This window comes from Hoplias malabaricus, chromosome 16 (assembly GCF_029633855.1).
Source record: "Hoplias malabaricus isolate fHopMal1 chromosome 16, fHopMal1.hap1, whole genome shotgun sequence".
Classification (NCBI taxonomy): domain Eukaryota; kingdom Metazoa; phylum Chordata; class Actinopteri; order Characiformes; family Erythrinidae; genus Hoplias; species Hoplias malabaricus.
This window is the reverse complement of record NC_089815.1, coordinates 6,395,751-6,413,651: the sequence shown is the minus strand read 5'-3', so window position 1 is coordinate 6,413,651 and position 17,901 is coordinate 6,395,751. Positions and strand designations below refer to the sequence as shown.

Sequence of the window (17,901 nt, the reverse complement as noted above, 5' to 3'; positions counted from 1 at the left end):
GTGGGTGTTATACTGTGGAATGTTACATTTCTCGGGCTTTTTGACACAGAAATGGTGAAGTGCTCGCGGTAGAATGGACAGCAAACGTTCAGCAAGCTCTGAGGCTTTTGTCCTCACTGAGGCTTCATTAAGACACAAGACAAGCTAACGTTAGCTCCTCTGTTCACTGTCAGCTCCCCGGCGCGCACACAGTATTATATTAACCTTATATACTCAGATATTGTTAATACAACGCCATATTATTCCAACACTGATAACATACTCTATATTCTATACGAAGAATTTTAGGTTGTTAGTTTAAAATCGCACATATCCGTTTTTCCCACTGCTATTAATGTTTGAGTACTTTTACGTAGCAATGGCAGTCTTTATTTGAATACAACTCTCTTTATCCATTAGCACTGAGGACTGATTTTGTTCCTCTGCGTTGAAGACTAATCTCTGCTCTAATTATACTTAAACGTACCCCGTTTTTAAAGTAGTCACACTCCTTATAACTTCAGTGTAAATGGGTGGAGCTAAACTGCTGTAGTCTGAGGAGGCCGATAATATAAATGTAGGCACTGTTTTGCGACTTCACACTATAAATAGTGCGTTAAAATCGCATTATTATTTGTGTTTGTTTATTTTTTTGCAGTGTAGGTTGATCTTGTAGATTGCATCTATTTTGTAAACGTTTCACTGTATGTTATAATAGCATGAGAGTTTATACTATAAACCTAAACAGTATTTCCACTATTTTTATGAAGGTTTCTAAATAACATAGTGGTAAAAAAAAAATTAGATAGTACCTTTTAAGTATAGATATCAGTGAAATGGTGCATTCTAGAGAAGCTAGAGATTTCTTCAAGTCTTCTGGTCATGGATAAAACCCCTAAAACACACCTCTGTTTGTCAGATTTACACATTTATAAGTGATTTCCAAGAAACAAAATCCTCTAATGTCTTGTGAGTGGCTTGGATGTGTAAGTCAACAGCTCCGGTAAGCATGTTAGTGTCAATAAATATTAAATTAGTTTCTCCACTTAAGGCAGATTTATGGTTCTGCGTCAAATCAGTATTATTACCTTGTAGACGCATACCCTATGTTTTGTGCTACGCTGTAGTCTGAAGCACTCCTCCCCAGAAATGTTACTATGCAATGTGGTGATGCAGGTAGCAACAACTGTGACTGGTCCACATTTGGATGAGCATGGATCCAGTTGAAGAGAGATGAGTGAGGAAGTCTGTAGTGTGGCACAGAGGAGCCCATATTTCCAAAGACTGACAGATGGAGGCTAATTTACGGTGAAAGATTTCCTCAAACACCAATTTGGATGTCAATTAAATGTATGAAGAGATGTAAAAACTTTAGGGACTACTACAGTCCCCACAGAAAACAAAATTCACTATGAGGAACTGGGATGCAGGTTGCGGGGGGAAAAAGTGCCAAGTTTTTTTTTTAGATAATTTTTTTTTCTCGTTGTGTAGAATTTTATTTATTTTTTTAATAAACATCTATGGATTTCCCTTAATGAAGAAATTTTTGTTGAGATCGTCTGTTTAATTTGGAAGAGGTTGCTAGTTTTTTATACTTCTATTAAGAAAATACAGTGTAAGAACTGAAATTCTGTTGTGTACATCTTTGTGGTGCACTACCTTAATTGCTACCTATGACTTTTCTCTCAGGTGGTGTGGTGTCATGTGAATGGCCTGCATGTATTTCATGCACATTTGCAGTATGTCGCCATACCAGATCTCATAAAGATGACTGTTTTTAGTATATTTTTCACAGTAGTTGAGTAAGATAGTAATAGTATTGCCAGCCTTCTTTAAGTTTTTATTAAAAAATAAAAATCTTGTGTTTATTCAAGATCAGGGCAGAAATACTGCAAAATAAACTTGCTTTATAAATTTACACATGCTTTTTCCTAGTCTGTGCTTTACAGTAGACGTTTGCGCTTGATGTTGGGCTTTTATTGTCTTTAACGTGTGATCTCTTGTCCAATGTTAATGAATGGTCAGTGGTCAGTTACAGGTGACTTATTCAGTTTTTTTTTCCATTTTAATGACTGTAACTTGTTCCCATGTTCACAGTTTCATTATGTTGCACTGTGTTTTCAAAACTGCATTTAACGAGAACCTCATTGTTTGCACATAGCCTTGGCATTGCACGCTCTTTCTTGCTTGATTATGTTGAAGCACCCACCCCCATCGTTTCTTTCCTTACTGAGGGGTTGCAGGGAAGTAGTTACTCACTAGCAGTGTCGCTGTAGGAGTCCGTCCCTGATGCCTGGCTCCCCCCAGAGCTAATCTTTTCTCTAAAGGTTAATGACTTCAGGTCAGACTTTTAATGGCTACAATGTGGAGCACAGGTATTTCTCTGATGAGAATCATGAAGCACACTCTGGAAATCCAGACTATTTCTGAGAGTTTAGAATATTGTTCTGTGTTTAAAACCCCCCTCATGTTCATGTTAGTTAGTGGCTTAATGTAATTTACACCTGCATTGCTTTCATTGAGTATGTGCAGGTCTATAAATATGCAGTTAGTTTCCACCTCTGTCTCCACATAACCCTCCACTGCTTGCCTGAACCTCACCAGTTGTTAGGATTGGTTTCTTAGGTTTGTGACTAAAGAAACTATGGCTGTCTGAATTTCCTGTTTGAGATTGTCCTGAGAACACTACACTTTCAAAGATGATACCTAACTGCTGGCGATGACTGCTTACTTCTGGCATATAAAACGTACCACACAGACATGCTAACTAGGTTAAAACTTTCGTTGGAGGTCTTTGAAGGCTTTTCCAAATTGCTAAAGTAGGTTTGTATTTAGAATAGACAATTAATACCAGAAAAAAATTGAAATGCCACATTCAGTGTAGACATACTAGAGCTAAGCTTAATTAACAAAATCAAGAAAGCAAACCATAAGTTTATGATTTGTATAAGCATTTTTTATATAGCATTATGTAATTCTGCTTCTTATAGCATCTTAATCTCTACTTGTCTGTCTTTGTTCGAATTTGTACTTTGCCTACTGCCACTTGGCCTAACTCAATCAGTAATTGGTAGGTAGATGGGTTCTGTTGGTACTACGTCAGATTAATTATTTTTGAGAAATGATCTATTCATGGGTCTCAACTCTCCATATCCCTCCCTCCTGTGAGACGCCCTTGTGGGTCTTGTTGTTTTGTAGTGGTGTACTGTGTAGGGCTTTATGTAACTAGAGCTCTGTGTAGCTGCCGTCGAGAGTAACTGATTCTTTGATGCAGAGATTTGTGCAAGCGGTGGAATTCACTGGCTTTGAACAAGTCGCTACAACTGCAGGGTTGCTGGACAGACCTGCTCTCTCAAGCCTTTAGCATGTGATATTGGATCATCACGTAACTTCACATCTACATCTAGACGTGGAAGAGCTGTGATTACGGGGATTGGAAGTTGTACAAAAGTCTTATGAATATTGTTTGTTGTGGTCATACAGTGGTATCGAAATTGTTGCTGGCAAACGTTGTGAAAAATGATTGACATTGGACACATAATAATAATAATAATAATAATCAGTAATATTAGTAACCAATGATAATAGATTTTAAAGACAAGTGAGTTTGGAACTAAGCAATATCAAACAATGTGTAACCTGCTCTGAAAACTGTTGAGAATACATTACTTTATTGCCTGCTATCTCTTTAGTGTATTTATTTTATTCTCATTATTTCTCTTTCTGCCCCCCAGTGTGGATGTCTACAGGGGACCTACCTTCCGCCTGGCAGCAGTGACAGGCACACAGCAACAGTGGTGCCAACACACAGTCATCCCATGAGCTTTCTGTCAGTCTGAGCTGTCTGCTGTGGGCCCGGGCCTGGTTTCTCTGGATCTCTGCGTCCCCAGCGCTGCAGTTATGGATCACCCGAGGGAGAAAGAGGGCGAGAGGCCGGCGAGAAGCAGCAAAGTGGCCCAGGGTAGGAGTGGACACTCGCGACCCTCCAGTTCGTCCACATCATCTGGCGTGCTCATGGTGGGGCCAAACTTCCGTGTGGGAAAGAAAATTGGCTGTGGAAATTTTGGGGAGCTAAAACTGGGTAAGCAAACAAAATGAGTCATCTCTGCATGGAACGGTTTACCCAGGTCGCTTTTCTGCCTGTTAATACTTGCTCTAATTTTACATTCGGAGACAAGGTCTGTTGCAAATGCCACTTGTGAATGCTGTAGCATAAGAGAAATGAATCTGAAATTGAAATAGGTTTTATGTACAGGTAATTATTAATATAGAATTGGATATTATATGGGTTTGTTTTTATTTTGGCCAACTCTATAAACACCCTGAGTATAGTCTTATAGGATTACTGCATTGTCATGGGGGGAAAAACAACTCTTTTAGTTCAAAATCACTGAATCCTGAAAAAATAATCCACCTATAATTGTGGTGGGATGCTCCAAAACAGATAAGATAGCAGGTTGTTAACGTAAAGCTATTTAATACAGACAGCCTCATTTTACCCACGTCAGCTGAGATATCCAAGGGTCTTTAAAAGAGGTCTAAACTGAGGTGCTATTGTATGTGTGTGTGTATCTTTGATAATAATGAATAATTTACATTGTAGCGTAATATACAACAAGCTAAGCTAAGCCAGTTTAAAATAATAGACATATTTGTATTTAATCTTAAATCTGCAGATTCTGACCTTGGTACAGAATTACTTAAAAGATATCGACACTGGTATTTGCTCAGATTAGCGTTATTGAGAAATGTAACTTTTCTTTTTGTATTGTGTTATAAATGGGTAAAAAAAATCTGATTTGTACTTTATCACAGAGATGCCTGAATTCTGTAATAATAAATAAATAATAACAATAATAATAATCATCCTGAAATGCTAAGTTAACGTAATCATCTTTCAGATGACTGTTTTGTTCATGGTTATTTTTGTTGATACCAGCGTGGCGCTACTGTCATCACTATCATAAAAACAAGCTAATATTCTCAGAGACTAATGTTTGGGGCTTTGAATTTTGTTGGAGCTATTGTTACGCCTTGTAAAAAAGTGTTTATTTTTAAATTCAGTTTATTTAATAGAATGTTATCCTATTTCAAAGAGTTTAAATTTTTACGTTACTGAGAACAATGCAAAGTCATTGCCTTAAAAATAAAAGTGTGCTCATGAGATCAACATAATTAAATTTGAGATAATCAGTTATTTTTGCTAAGGCTCTTTAGCAGAGGTTTACACTGGCTCTTATTGAGTTTGGAAGACGGCAAAGTCTCAGCTGCTGATTTGCTTCACTGTTCCACTGTGTTTTATCTGTGTGTGGGATCCTGCTCAGGGCAGTGTTATTTTCATTTCAGTTTATTTTTTCCCTTTGGATATTTTGGCCTGATTTGGCTCAGCATCATACAGGTCTGGCCTGAAGCAGAAGTGTTTTGGATGCATGGTCAGAGGTACTAACTTCAAAGTGGTCTTGATGTGGAAAGCTTTGATTAGCTAGTACTTGACTCACGAAGAAACATTCTTTCTTTTTCAGGAAAGAACCTGTACACCAACGAGTATGTCGCTATCAAATTGGTACGTATATCACAGGTTCTGTCTCTGACATTTCTGCTGAAAGGATTTGACTGCAGCCATGATCAAGATAAGAAGAAAACAGTTTCTGAGAACAAAAACGTAGAGCTCTGCACAGACATGCCAAACTAAATCAATGGATGTTGCTGTTCTTGGTCTCTAGTTTGCGTCTCAAATGGTAGCACCCTCTGACGTGAACCCTGACGCTGGCTTGATAAATCCACCACCACAAATCTAGACTGAAACACTTAGCTATGACTCATGGGACAAGAAATTAACCACCTGCCTCTAAAATAATCTATGTGGTGCTATGTATTATTTTTGGATGGCATATGGTGGTGAAAAACTGTTCCAGTCCCCCACTCCAGGTCTTTCTTGGACCTTGATCTTGGGCTCCTGTGCATACATACCTCTTGAGACAAAGCCAACAGCTGGTTGTTTTGCTGGCGATATCAAATTCTAATCTGAATAGGCTATTTTTGGTTATTGTAATCGTTTTAAACATTTAAGTGTTATTTTCAGATATAACATTTAATACATTTTCACACCCCCAATTATTTATTTTATTTCTTGATTTATATAAAAATACATATGGTGCATAATCATAGTGCATGTTCAAGAAAGTAGTTTCTAGAAGCTTGACATATTAAGGAATGCAGACTCAGGCACTCGAAGTTAAACAATAGCTTGTGGAAATGCTGCCATAGATGTGCCAACTGTGACCTTGGAAAAGACTCCTGTCAACGTTGGTGGACCTTGGTTCCTTAAATTCCTTGCCCACCGAGGAAGTCTCTATGGCATTGTTTTTGGCAGCGCAGACTAAGTTTAAATTGGGATTGAGCTATTTATTGTTGAATGTTGTTGAATGGACTGTTTGCTTCCTGCAAGGTCTGTCTCTAATTGTTTTCTTTCAACCTTCAACTTTAAAGGAACCTGTGAAATCCAGGGCCCCACAGCTACATTTGGAGTACCGGTTCTACAAAACATTAGGGAGCACAGGTAAGATGTTAGCTGTTTATTGCTCTTACTCTCAATTGGTATCCTTTCTGGGGGTTTTCTTTTTGTTTTGTTTTTTTTTTCTTTAATAACCCATCAGTTCTTGAAATACTTTAATATGGACTTGTTGTTTTGAGTGTATTTGGTGAAATGGCTGCCCAGATATCTGCTTTTAATTATTACAGGGTATGTATTTTGCAACATTAGCTGGTACATGGAGCATTTTAGCAAATGGCTTTACTGTTATGTTTCTAATGTTAAGCTAATAAATGGGTTGAAATGAGTGGTTTCTGTTGCATCAAGTTGATAGTCTTTTCTGTTCTGTTTGAGGCTTAGTTTCTCTCCATAAAATATGATTCGGAAAAACACAAATCCAAGCATGTCGTGGAACGTGTACATGTGTACACTTGGGAATCTTAGTGTTTGAGTCATAAGCATTTGAAGTAATACAGTAGGCTGTAAATTGGCTTATGGAATTTTGATACGTGAGGATGCGATGCCTCATTCAGCTCGGCAGCAGGTGCAGAGATGCATTTCCTTCCTGAGAGTACTGATAAAATGCCCTGATTGGTCTGCTCTGAAACTGCTGATGACATTGTCTGGGCAGGTTGTGAGGCCAGATAAATGACCAGCATGTGACAGATGGACCCCTTTTGTTTTCTTCGTGAGCACTGCAGTCTTCGATCCTGTCGCCCTGCTCTTTAATCCAGGAAGTAGCAGCTCGAGCGTCACAAGCGCTGACAGGGTTTCCCTGGTGACACCATGCAAATGCACTCCCGCCTCTCTCCTCTTGCTGTGGATCTCCACTGAGCTGTTTGGCAGCCTGAGGCATGCTGCAGTTTAAAGTGCACACACTCCTCTACACCTTTTGGGTCCACAGTTTTACATTCCGTCATACGGCAGTACAGCTGATGATTCCTTCTTTGCTGTCTTTTATACATCCTGGAAAAGGAAAAGGGAAGTGACATGTTTAGTTTGTGTCAGCTTCCTTTTCTCTGAGAGCTCAACTCTGTTTTGTACTTTTCACAGTTAAAAGCCCTAGATTTTACTGGATTTTTTTAGAGGTAATGTTCAGTCTTTGTTTCACAGAAAAAGCACTGGAGGATTTAATCTTTTCTCTCAATTCATGTGCAATATCTGAAGATGAATCTAGGTGAACATATATTGTCATACATGATCTGCTTCGCTCGCACACCTAGAATCTAAAACAATGGACTGTTAAAGTTCAAAAGGCCAGAATTGTCAGGGAGGTATTCCACGTTACTGTCTGCCATATAGATGTCCCTCACTTTCCTGGCAGCTTTTTAAATATGTATATTCTGTACACACAGGAGATCTCCTAGTAAAATCGTGAGTATTTTGTGGGTTTTGTGTGAGTAAACTGCTGCTTCAACTTTACCAATATTTAACATCAAGCTTGCATCCACCTTTCTGCCTCTGTTTTGGTTAAATAAATATTACCAGCAAATACCTAGATAGAAGCCTGCGTGAAAACGGTTATTGATTGAGGGAGTTCACAGGTTTGTACTGCTATTAGACTTAAACAGCTTGTTTCATTAAACAGTTTCACCCAGTCTTAATTGGTATTTCTATAGATTTATAACTTTATAACTAAAATTTGGAAACAGACTGGTGAATCCTAAGTCTGTCACATTTTATAATACATTTTTTTAAAAAGACCACAATTATTTAAAGGCTAAGCACTAGTGCACTAGTTATTAGGAAAGTATCAAAATCCTCACTTAAATTAACGTTATTGTGGCATATTTCGCTGTTGACCACAAGTGACCTCACTCATTTACTGGTGGAATTTCCAGAGCAGCATACTTTTTATTTTCGATTCATTTAATTTGTCCTGCGACCCTGAAATGGGCTACATAAGCGCTTAGAGATAATGAATGAATGAATTAATGATTTAATTTGTCATTCTTAGAGTAAAATGTTTTTAGCTTATTTTATAATCTCATCTTTAATAGATAATATGATCTGAATTCTTCAGGAAGGTCCATTAGGTGATGCCTAGCCCTTAAACAAACCACAGTAACTTTTAGAATTTGTTGCACTCATTGTCCAATGTTTTGATTGCAACAAGCACTGCATGTGTTTTTTTTTTTATCAGCTGAATTGAAGCAAATTCGCATATTTAGGAGGCAGTGGTGGGTAATGTTTGTTTCTTGGAGCTCATTGTGTTATCATTTGGGAGCTGCTCATTATTGACAGTCCTAAGTAAAGTAAGATATCTAATCAGCCAAGTTGAACACTAGACCTGCATGATAAAATGAGACTTTAAAGACTGAACACTAGAAAAGGCCATCTGTTGAATTGTTTGGAAGGTAGAAGTTAATTGTAAAGTAGTGTAAGGCCATGTTGGGGCAATTTCTATTTATTGTTATCTAAATAGTTTAGTTAAATGAATGTTTGCTGACCTTACAGCCCAAATATTGGAATGGTAGTCTTTGTAAATAGAGTAGGTAAGCCATTATGTGCTGCTACTTATTTGAAAGGACGGAAAGTAACCTGTGCCTACCATTGTGATAGGGTTAGTAATGTGGATGGCTGTATCTAGTCCAGGAATTGGCATCTTTCTTAGGGCTGCTTACAGAGGTAAAGGGTAGCTGCATCCATCTGAGCACCATCTCATCAATAATTCAGTGCACAGCACTGTGTATGCACCACCCTGGAGTCTGTCCACCTGCCTTTTAAGATGTTGGCCTACATACAGTGTTAAATCTTGTACAAATACTATACTATGTCAGCCCATACATATGGAGTCATTTGAATTTATATTAAAGCTCTGCTTTTCACCACACACTGAAGATGTCTTGTAATTTAAAAATAACAAATATCTTTGTTATACAGACAGACTGTCTTTTATACAGCTATTCTTTGCATTTACAGTCACTGCACGGCATTGGTGTGTAGGTCTTAGATCAACATTTGACTCCAAATCCTCATTGTTGAATCCTACAGCAGGGTCTTTTTAAGTCTGTGTCAGTGTTGAATCAGCACTACTGGAAAGGTGGCATTCTGGCCAAGAGCGTTTCCAGGATGCCCTCTTAACGCTGTTATCTTGGGAGATCTAAAAGGAGTCAACTGGCTGAACTGGAGTTGGAGTTGTTCTTTCCTGGGCGTTGACATTTGAAAGCCTTTGTTGTTATGTTGTTGCAATATTGGAAGCTATACAGTCATATACAGCAGTCACAAGCAGATTCCTTATATGCAACTCATGTTGAAAAAAATATGGAAATAATTTTTGTTAATATTAAAAAACAACAATCTTTTGCGTACAAACATGGTGAGTCCAATTCTGTAGATGTAGTTCAGCACAACACCTGTTGTCTCTAAAATGGCTGCCTACAACATAGAGTTCCGATATGTATTCATGTTTATAATCCCAGTTCACAGAAACTTGTACAGTGGCTTGAATCTCATCACCTGTGTGAGCTTAATGAAGACCTGCTTGGGGTTTGATTGGGTTTGGAAATGTTTAAGGGATGAATTAATGGGAAGGATTTTGGTTTGTTGGTTTCTAGTGTTTGTTAACAATGTCAGCCTTGGGGCTAGAACACTAACAGCAGCTAGAGCTTTCCATTTAGACATATTTAATTAGAGAGTGCTGTTTGATTGATCTTATTTTGTGTTTTGTTACTTGGCAGTTCATTACCATAAGCAACATGCCAGTCACACTCTGGCAGTTCTGCTTTGAATTTTACTCTTTCCCAGACTGTAAAATGACTGCTTTTCTGTCTGACTTAATGATCCATTCTCACAGATGGCAAGTAAAAAGAAATGATCAGTGCCACCCTTGTGAATTATGTGCTAATGGCATTATCTAATTCTTATCGGGATATAGATTGAGACTATAAGAGACCAGACATATCTGATCTGAAATATCGATATGAAATATGTATATTTTTTTTCTTTAAAAAAAAAAAACACACCAAACTGGCCTGTTCCCATCAAAATAGACATCCTGTTAAGTGTGTCAAGTTTGTTTCATAACAAACAAATGTGATTGCCGTGAGCATGTCCACAAGCTGGAGTACAACGGAATTAATGGAAGGCAGCCACCTGAAAAAACAGTTGTTGAGCATGAACAGTGTTGAGCAGCTGTATTCAAATTAATGATTAATTTTAGCATTCAGACCTGATCAGCAAAACAAGTCATACCATGCATCAACTCCTAATGACACACAGCCATGTAGGTATAGTGGAATGTTTGTCTGAAACCATCAGAGGAAGCAGTGCTATGATTCAGAATGTCCTGGACAGACAGAAAAGCAGTTAAACATTGCAGCATTTCATTTACACTTTGCCAGTTCTTATTGTAAAGCTGAGTTTGCGTCTCAGTCTGTTAGGAGTAATATTAGTTGTGAAATGTAACAAGGGGCAGGGGGCTTATTAGCAGTGGTGCACGTACTGCAACATGCAGAGGAGAACTGAGAATAGCATAACACTTTCTTTCTTTTATCTGAATATTTTTTAAAGATTTGAGAATGATGTATTGGTAAAACTATTAAATATCCATTTTGTTTTAATTTCTTACACTGAGAACCTCCTTGTTGGTTAGTGTGGGGGTTGACATTGCTGCCTCCCTCGAGGCAGACTATGGTTTATTTCCCAGCATCTGCAGGAAAAACACACCGCATTATACTTACAAGGGACAATGTGACACATGCTTCTCTAAATTACTATTTTAAAATTGAGACTTATCTTGGCTAATATGGGCCATGTTTAATAAATATTGTATTCAATAGCACACAATAAACCAAGGGCTATTGCTCTGCTGCCTCCCATCTAGGATTATTTCAGATAATTCTGGTCTCTTATTATACTCTCAATCTGTACTAGGATATCTATATATCCTGATAAGAATTAGATAATGGCAATCTTTATTAGATACTATTAGATATTGAAAAGCTCAGCTCTGTTAGATGACTCATTTCCATTAGTCTTTGCAGTGGGTTTAGGCTGAAATCAAGTCGTTTTTTTTAAAGCATTTTCAAACACTTTTCCCACAGTAGAGGAAGTGTAGCCCTCGGACACAGCACTGGCAGGTGTAGGACATGCAATTGTGATACTGACGTCATCAGGATGTGCTTCCTTCTCTAGCCGTCGAGCTCCTATCTAAAGCCACCCCTCCCCCAGGCTAGACTACTGTTGTTAAAGCCACCCAAAGCAAGCATGCCATCTCCACAGACCTGGTCCCCTTCAAGCTGCATATGGTCGATTATGCAACATTATTAAGTGGGCTCAGAAGAGTCAGCCACAGGAGGGATTGTTGTATGTGAAGGTGGAGTGGACTGCTACTAGGTGGCTTCCTCTGGACCCACTGCTGGGGCTCTGCTCATGCTTTATAGATAAACATGGGTGGGGGGTTAGGGGACGCCCAAGCACTTCTCTGTGGATCCCCCCCTCCCCCTCCTTTCTTCCTTACTCAGCACTTACAGGATGGCAAGTCTAGATGGATTAGAATGTGAGCGTCTGTTTTTGCAGAGAGGGGAGGGGAAGAGTGGTGTGGATGTTTGGCCTTTATGTGCGTGTTGCTTCTCTGCTGGATGCTCAGTTTTCAAAAGTCCAGTAATACTCTGAACTCAGATGCAAAGCTGTGTTTATACAATAAGGAAATCTATTTACATAACATGGATTACTTGTGAGCTTGATGTTTCTTTCAAGCTCAGTGAGCTCATCTCCCTGTTCTTAAAGTTGGTGTACTGTGGACAGCAGTGTTTTAAGTATGTCCAATGTTTTTAGAGTATTGGCTTTTTTATTTTTATTATTATTTCTTTTTAAATCAAATCACTCTCTGGCTGCGATGAGAGCTTTTAGTTATTGTATTGTAATTGCAACTGTTTTGCTGGTAATGTTCCTATTGCACAATATGTTGCTACTGTGAAAGTGCCTTAAATTGTGTGTTAATAAGGACACTGTGATTCAGAAACAGACATGGGGAATTATGATAAATGAATTGCAATATATTAGTTTGTTTTGGATGCTGAATGTTTCTTCCACTAGAGAACCAGTTTACTATGTTTGTGTTTTGCTACATGAGTATCAGACGAACGTCAGTCATGAAGGATATAATACATGGAAATTAACATAAAAAAAAAACATTGCTGCTGCTTCCTATCCTTGTAATGGCTCATACAACCAAACACGTGAAAAGCAAGGGCTGAAAGAATGGATGAGACAGCAGCGGGGATCAAACCAGAGATATTACAATGAGAGGGTCAACAATCTGCAATTTCAAACAAGATTGTCAGTGTTAAGCCCAATTTATACTTCTGCATTTACACGTAGCCTGCAGTGTAGCCTGACGGGCACCTGTCCAGAAATGTAGCTATGCGTCGTGTCGAAGCCGACTGTGATGAATGTGATTGGTCAGAAGTCAGACGGACATTGTTTATGCAGAACCAAAGAGGTACCGGAAAATGATGAACTCTCTTCCACACACAGAGATACAGGCGGCAGCACATTCATAGCAAGAGATTTCCTCAGACATGTTGTGGGCTTCAGGGATGAATAAAAATGCTGAACAAAGGAAAATTACGGAGGTCTCCGGGGGGGAAAAAAAATAACTCGATGAGAAGCGTTACCACGTGGTAAAAACAAGCTTGCTTCATATTAGTTACTTTCCTGGCACCTGACATAAACTCCGCTTAGTCCCAAACAACAACCTACTCCCTAAATAGTGCACTTTAGAGATTTATAAAACTAATTCTACTGCACCACCAAGATGTTTGAGATTCAGCTCTAGTGGTGTTGAGGTGTAACTGCAGAGCGACTCATGCAGACTTGCTATCCGTTAAATAGCAGGTAATTTCTCAAATCACATTTCCATTCTAAATGGTTTGACTGGCATAGCTAAGTATCAAATCAAGCCATTTTCACACAACCCAGAAATGTTCCTGAGATTTACATGGAGGAGCTGTGTGTGTGAATACAAACACCTGTAACATTCGTCCCTAATTTTACGTGGACTTTATACCACTAGGACCCGAGTAGAGACTCAGGGTTTGATTTGGCGCATGTGAGAATGGAGCTACTAATGCTCAATATCCTGCACAGGCACGGCTCCACACCTAAAATACACGGCACATTTCTCTAGTTTCATTAGGGTTCTCCTGAGTTCTTACGTGAAATGGGCTAGTGTCTGTGTTGTAGCCTTACAGCAGCTGTGGAGCTTGCAAATGTTGGATAAAGGAAGTTCTCTGTTCAAAACTAAAATTGCTTAATTGTTTACTCTGCTCTGAGAAATTCAATCTTCTAAAAGTAATGCTTGTACAATGTTAACTAATATTAGTTAGTAAATTTTTTTTATATAATTTTTTTGTGACACTCTAACAACTAGGTTAACTCCAGCACTGGGGCATCGTCCCAGGCATGACCTATGTATGATGCTAGTCTATGGAGGGAACTCTCAAGGGAGGATTGCATCACAGAATCATTGAGTCCTCTCTATGGCTTTGAAGTGTGCGTCCCATTTGATCATCCTCTTACTCATGAGAAAAATGATCCTGGCGACTAAAGTATGCTCCGTGTTTCTAATACTAGTTGGAACACAACAATTCTACCATAATTCCCCTAGACATTTTCTTGGGGGTTTGCCTGAGTGTGGTAGGCTCTCTGCTGAAGACTACCCCTGCTGACATGCCCAGACATGATTCTGTGAGAGCAGCATACAGTCTTATTTTTAGCTGCATTATTCACTTCTCACTGTTGCTGTAATGTCATTCTGCTGGCCATTTATATGATGGCTATCTGTTTAGAGGACATCACATTTGTCCGCATGTTCCTGCATTGCTAGAGATTAAAAAAAAAAAAAACCTTTTACCAGTACTCAGACGGTATGAAGGGAAGCGAAAGAGGAGAGCGTCTGTTCTGAACAATAGACGTAGCCTTTAATGGTCCAGTGGGGCTCTCAGTAAACATTCCTTTCTCATAAAGGTAAAATGGAATCTGCCGGGTCCGTGTGCTAATGTAAGCTCACAGTCAGTGAAGGGAGGATGTTATTGATGATTAGTCATCTTCCCCTGCACCCACTCAGCGAAGGGTGTGATCAGTCCTCTATCTCTCTGTCTCTCTGTCTCACCGTGTGTGTGTGTGTTGTCACACGCTTGAACACGCGGTTCTTATCTGCATAAGGAAAAGAACACCACAGTAGTCTTGCAATGGAAAATCCACATATCAACCCAGATTAACAGCATTGTAGTCATGTGTCTTGCTGTATTTATACTCAAATAATGGTTTTAAAGAGATGAGTTGAATGTCATGGCTTGGGACTTTCCACTCTTAATTCATGTTATATGGGCGTTAGAAAGAGAACTAGGAATCATAGTCAAGTGACAGAATAGAACACCCCCCCCCCTTTCAGTAGGAACTTTCAGTAAGATTCAGACACTAAAAACAAGAGGCTTGTTGACAGCTCATCCCCACAATACCACTTAGCCCCTTTCTCCTTTCCACACCCTCCCCAGGCCGGGCCAGGCTGTGCACAGGCGTATCTCGCACACTAGAGCTTGAAGTATTTATCCAGGTCCAGTGGGACTTGACTGTTGCCAGGTTTATTTGTCTTCCCTGTTTTTATTACCTAGGTCTGGGGATGCCTACAGTTACAGAGTATAGGGCTGTTAACATGATAACTCAGTTATCACTGCAAAAAAAAGAGAAATCATGACTCATTGATTTATTTTAGCTAGATCCAAGTATAATTAGTCATAATGTCATAGCATTTTAACAGCAATAATTTTATTTTATTTTATTTCCCCCCCCCCCCAACATGTGGTTAATTCCACTCAACATGTGTACTCCCTGTTTCCATGTGGGTTTCCTCCGGGTGCCCCGGTTTCCTCCTATGGTCCAAAAAGGTTGGTAAGGACTCAAGTGTCTATGGGTGTGTTGCCCTGCGAAAAACTGGCCCCCTCCAGATTGGGTTTCCTCCTTGCGACCTGTGATTCTGGGTAGGCTCTGGACCCTCTTCCACACAGAACTGGATAAGTGGTTACAGGCAATGAATAAATGAATGCACTGAAACATATACATGAGGCAAATAATCACACATTTTACCAAATATTTTGACAAACACCAAGAGTACACCAATAAACTGTTGTTTTTTTTAACCACAGTCACTTGAAAAAGCATAATCTGTTACTGGCACAGACCTGACCATAAACACTGCCCCAAGTTTTTGAACTTGAATGCTAGCTGCTGTGTACTGTATAGAGTAAACGGGTGTGTGGATGCTGGGGGGTATATTTGTTTCTTCATTTAACTGGCAAAAAGCAGACCTTGAGCAACAGTTTTTCAGAAACCAAAAAAAAAAGACACATTGGCCAATCTCACTGAAAGGAGTCATAATCAATTGATTAAAGCTCTACCACATGTAGAGCTTGTGGTGATTGTCTGTATGTGTCACTCAGCTTGAACCCCAGACTGACACTCTAGGCCTTCCCTCCAGTCTTTGTCTCCACCCTACAGTAGTTTATTTATTTTGTTTTATTTTTTTCTTTATTTAGCTGCAGCTGCAGTCTGGAAGTCCTACCTGGCGCCATAATCAGCCACAGCACAGTGCTTGGTTGCCATCTCTACTTGAGCGCTTCCAGTGAAGTGGGCAGTTAGTTAATCCCACTGCTCTGACCGCTGAGTTTGCAGCGTAGGAGTGAGCCTGTTACTCAGTGAAGGGATGAAGCACTGGTGGGAGGTAGTGGTTCTCTCTGTCCTAATGCTGCTCGGCTTTGTGAATGACATAATAGAGCTCCTGGCACTTATGCAATCCATGCCTGTTTTCTTTCTCTCTCTCTCTCTGTCTCTCTTTGATCACTGTACAATAGTACACAAAACTACTAGGCTGTTTGTCAGGTGAATTATACATTTACATGAAATTTAGATTCTAACTGCACTATGTCCCGTTTTAAGTGTACTGAGTGATTAACTTGTCTACAAAGGACAATGTCCTACAAAGGTCTCGCAGTACTTCAAGCCAGGAGTCATATTTCTGTTTGCTCACTTTCCCTGTCCTCTAGGAGCAAGGCCACATTTATTTATGAGACTGGATTCATGTAACGTCAGCATTACTGTAATTGTCCAGTCAAGGGTTGGGTTTATTAAATGTCTCCAGATAGTAGTGATGCAGAATCAGGTTCCCATATATGTACTTGTTTATGGAAAAGCGTACCGATCATATATCAGCACTCATACTCTGGAGTAGGGCGGACACTATCGATTGCAATGGAATGACCTACTGCTTTAACTGTAAGTTTAGTCAAGTGTTTCCTCAAAAAAGCCCCATTGCGTGTTTTTTACTTTAAGAGCCCATTGCGTTTTCGTTAAGAAGGTAAACTCTAATCTGCCCCCTGATCAAGAAATCGTGCCTGCCCTACTTGGATTTTGATGAACATGTGCGTGTGACATCACTTGGGGGAGATTTCCACAGTAAGCAGTAGTGAGCCATCAGCCGTTCATGTGACATCCAACTTAGTTGAATGTGTCTAATCTGGCCAACTGCTCTGTGCACATTGAATCACGGCCACATGAAAATCCCCTACTTGTGTCGTGCCTACTCCTCCAGGAAGAGAGCCCGTCCCTCAGGGCCAGTACAGTTCTCTTTTGTTTGTGGTTAATGTGTAGCTAGTATTGTGCTGAACTCTGATACTCCTCCTGGCCAGCAGCCCTGGCATTAGGGTACTACCAACTGTGCTTCAGCTTGGCTACTGATCAACCAGCTCCACTCACCACACCAGCTGAGGCCCAGCCATGCTCTGTGATTTTATATATACAGTCATATCCAAAAATCTGGATACCCCTGCTCTGTGTAAATTTTATATTTCATGTTTTTTAGTTTCCATTGTGTTAACTTATAAAAACGGAGCACTAAAGTTTGCAGAAAGTCTGCATATATAATTGTTCTCTGTAGAGGATTAGACCTGGCAAGATTTATTACATAATGGCCTGAGTGTGATTATTGCCACTGAACACCATTATTCTTGATGACCCCTGGTAATTTCCACAGTGATGACAGAACGTGAATTAAATGAATTTTCATAGCAACAACTGATTAGAAATTAATTAACTGAATACAGGTATTGTGGATTAACTATGACCGTAAATACGCACAACGTGGGTGTGTTTGTGTGCGCATGCGCACACTTTTAAGTGGTGCCCTCAGGGCCTGCTGATTTACTACATGTAAACTAGAGGCTGCAGGATCATGTGTGTCTGTGCTCTGGTAAGTAAAGCTGCTCTGATTCAGCAGGCGTAGGTGGCCGCCCTGAAGCGGTCCTGCTGCCAGATGGTGCATTATTGGAGCAGAGAGGAACGAGTGGGGCAGACTGGTGTGTAAAACTGCAACCTGACAGCCGTTGTGCTCC

At 39.7% G+C, this 17,901-nt stretch overlaps 1 protein-coding gene across 3 annotated transcripts in view; it reads left to right on the top strand.

Annotated features, from left to right (window-relative positions):
- Positions 1-17,901, top strand: part of csnk1g1 (casein kinase 1, gamma 1) — a 38,357-nt gene that overhangs the window by 682 nt on the left and 19,774 nt on the right. For all 3 annotated transcript variants that reach the window (XM_066647125.1, XM_066647126.1, XM_066647124.1), the window contains exons 2-4: positions 3,714-4,060; positions 5,502-5,542; positions 6,469-6,538. In XM_066647125.1, the coding sequence (XP_066503222.1) occupies positions 3,880-4,060; positions 5,502-5,542; positions 6,469-6,538 (292 nt within the window). In that variant the 5' untranslated portion in view covers positions 3,714-3,879. The remainder of the gene's footprint in view (positions 1-3,713; positions 4,061-5,501; positions 5,543-6,468; positions 6,539-17,901) is intronic.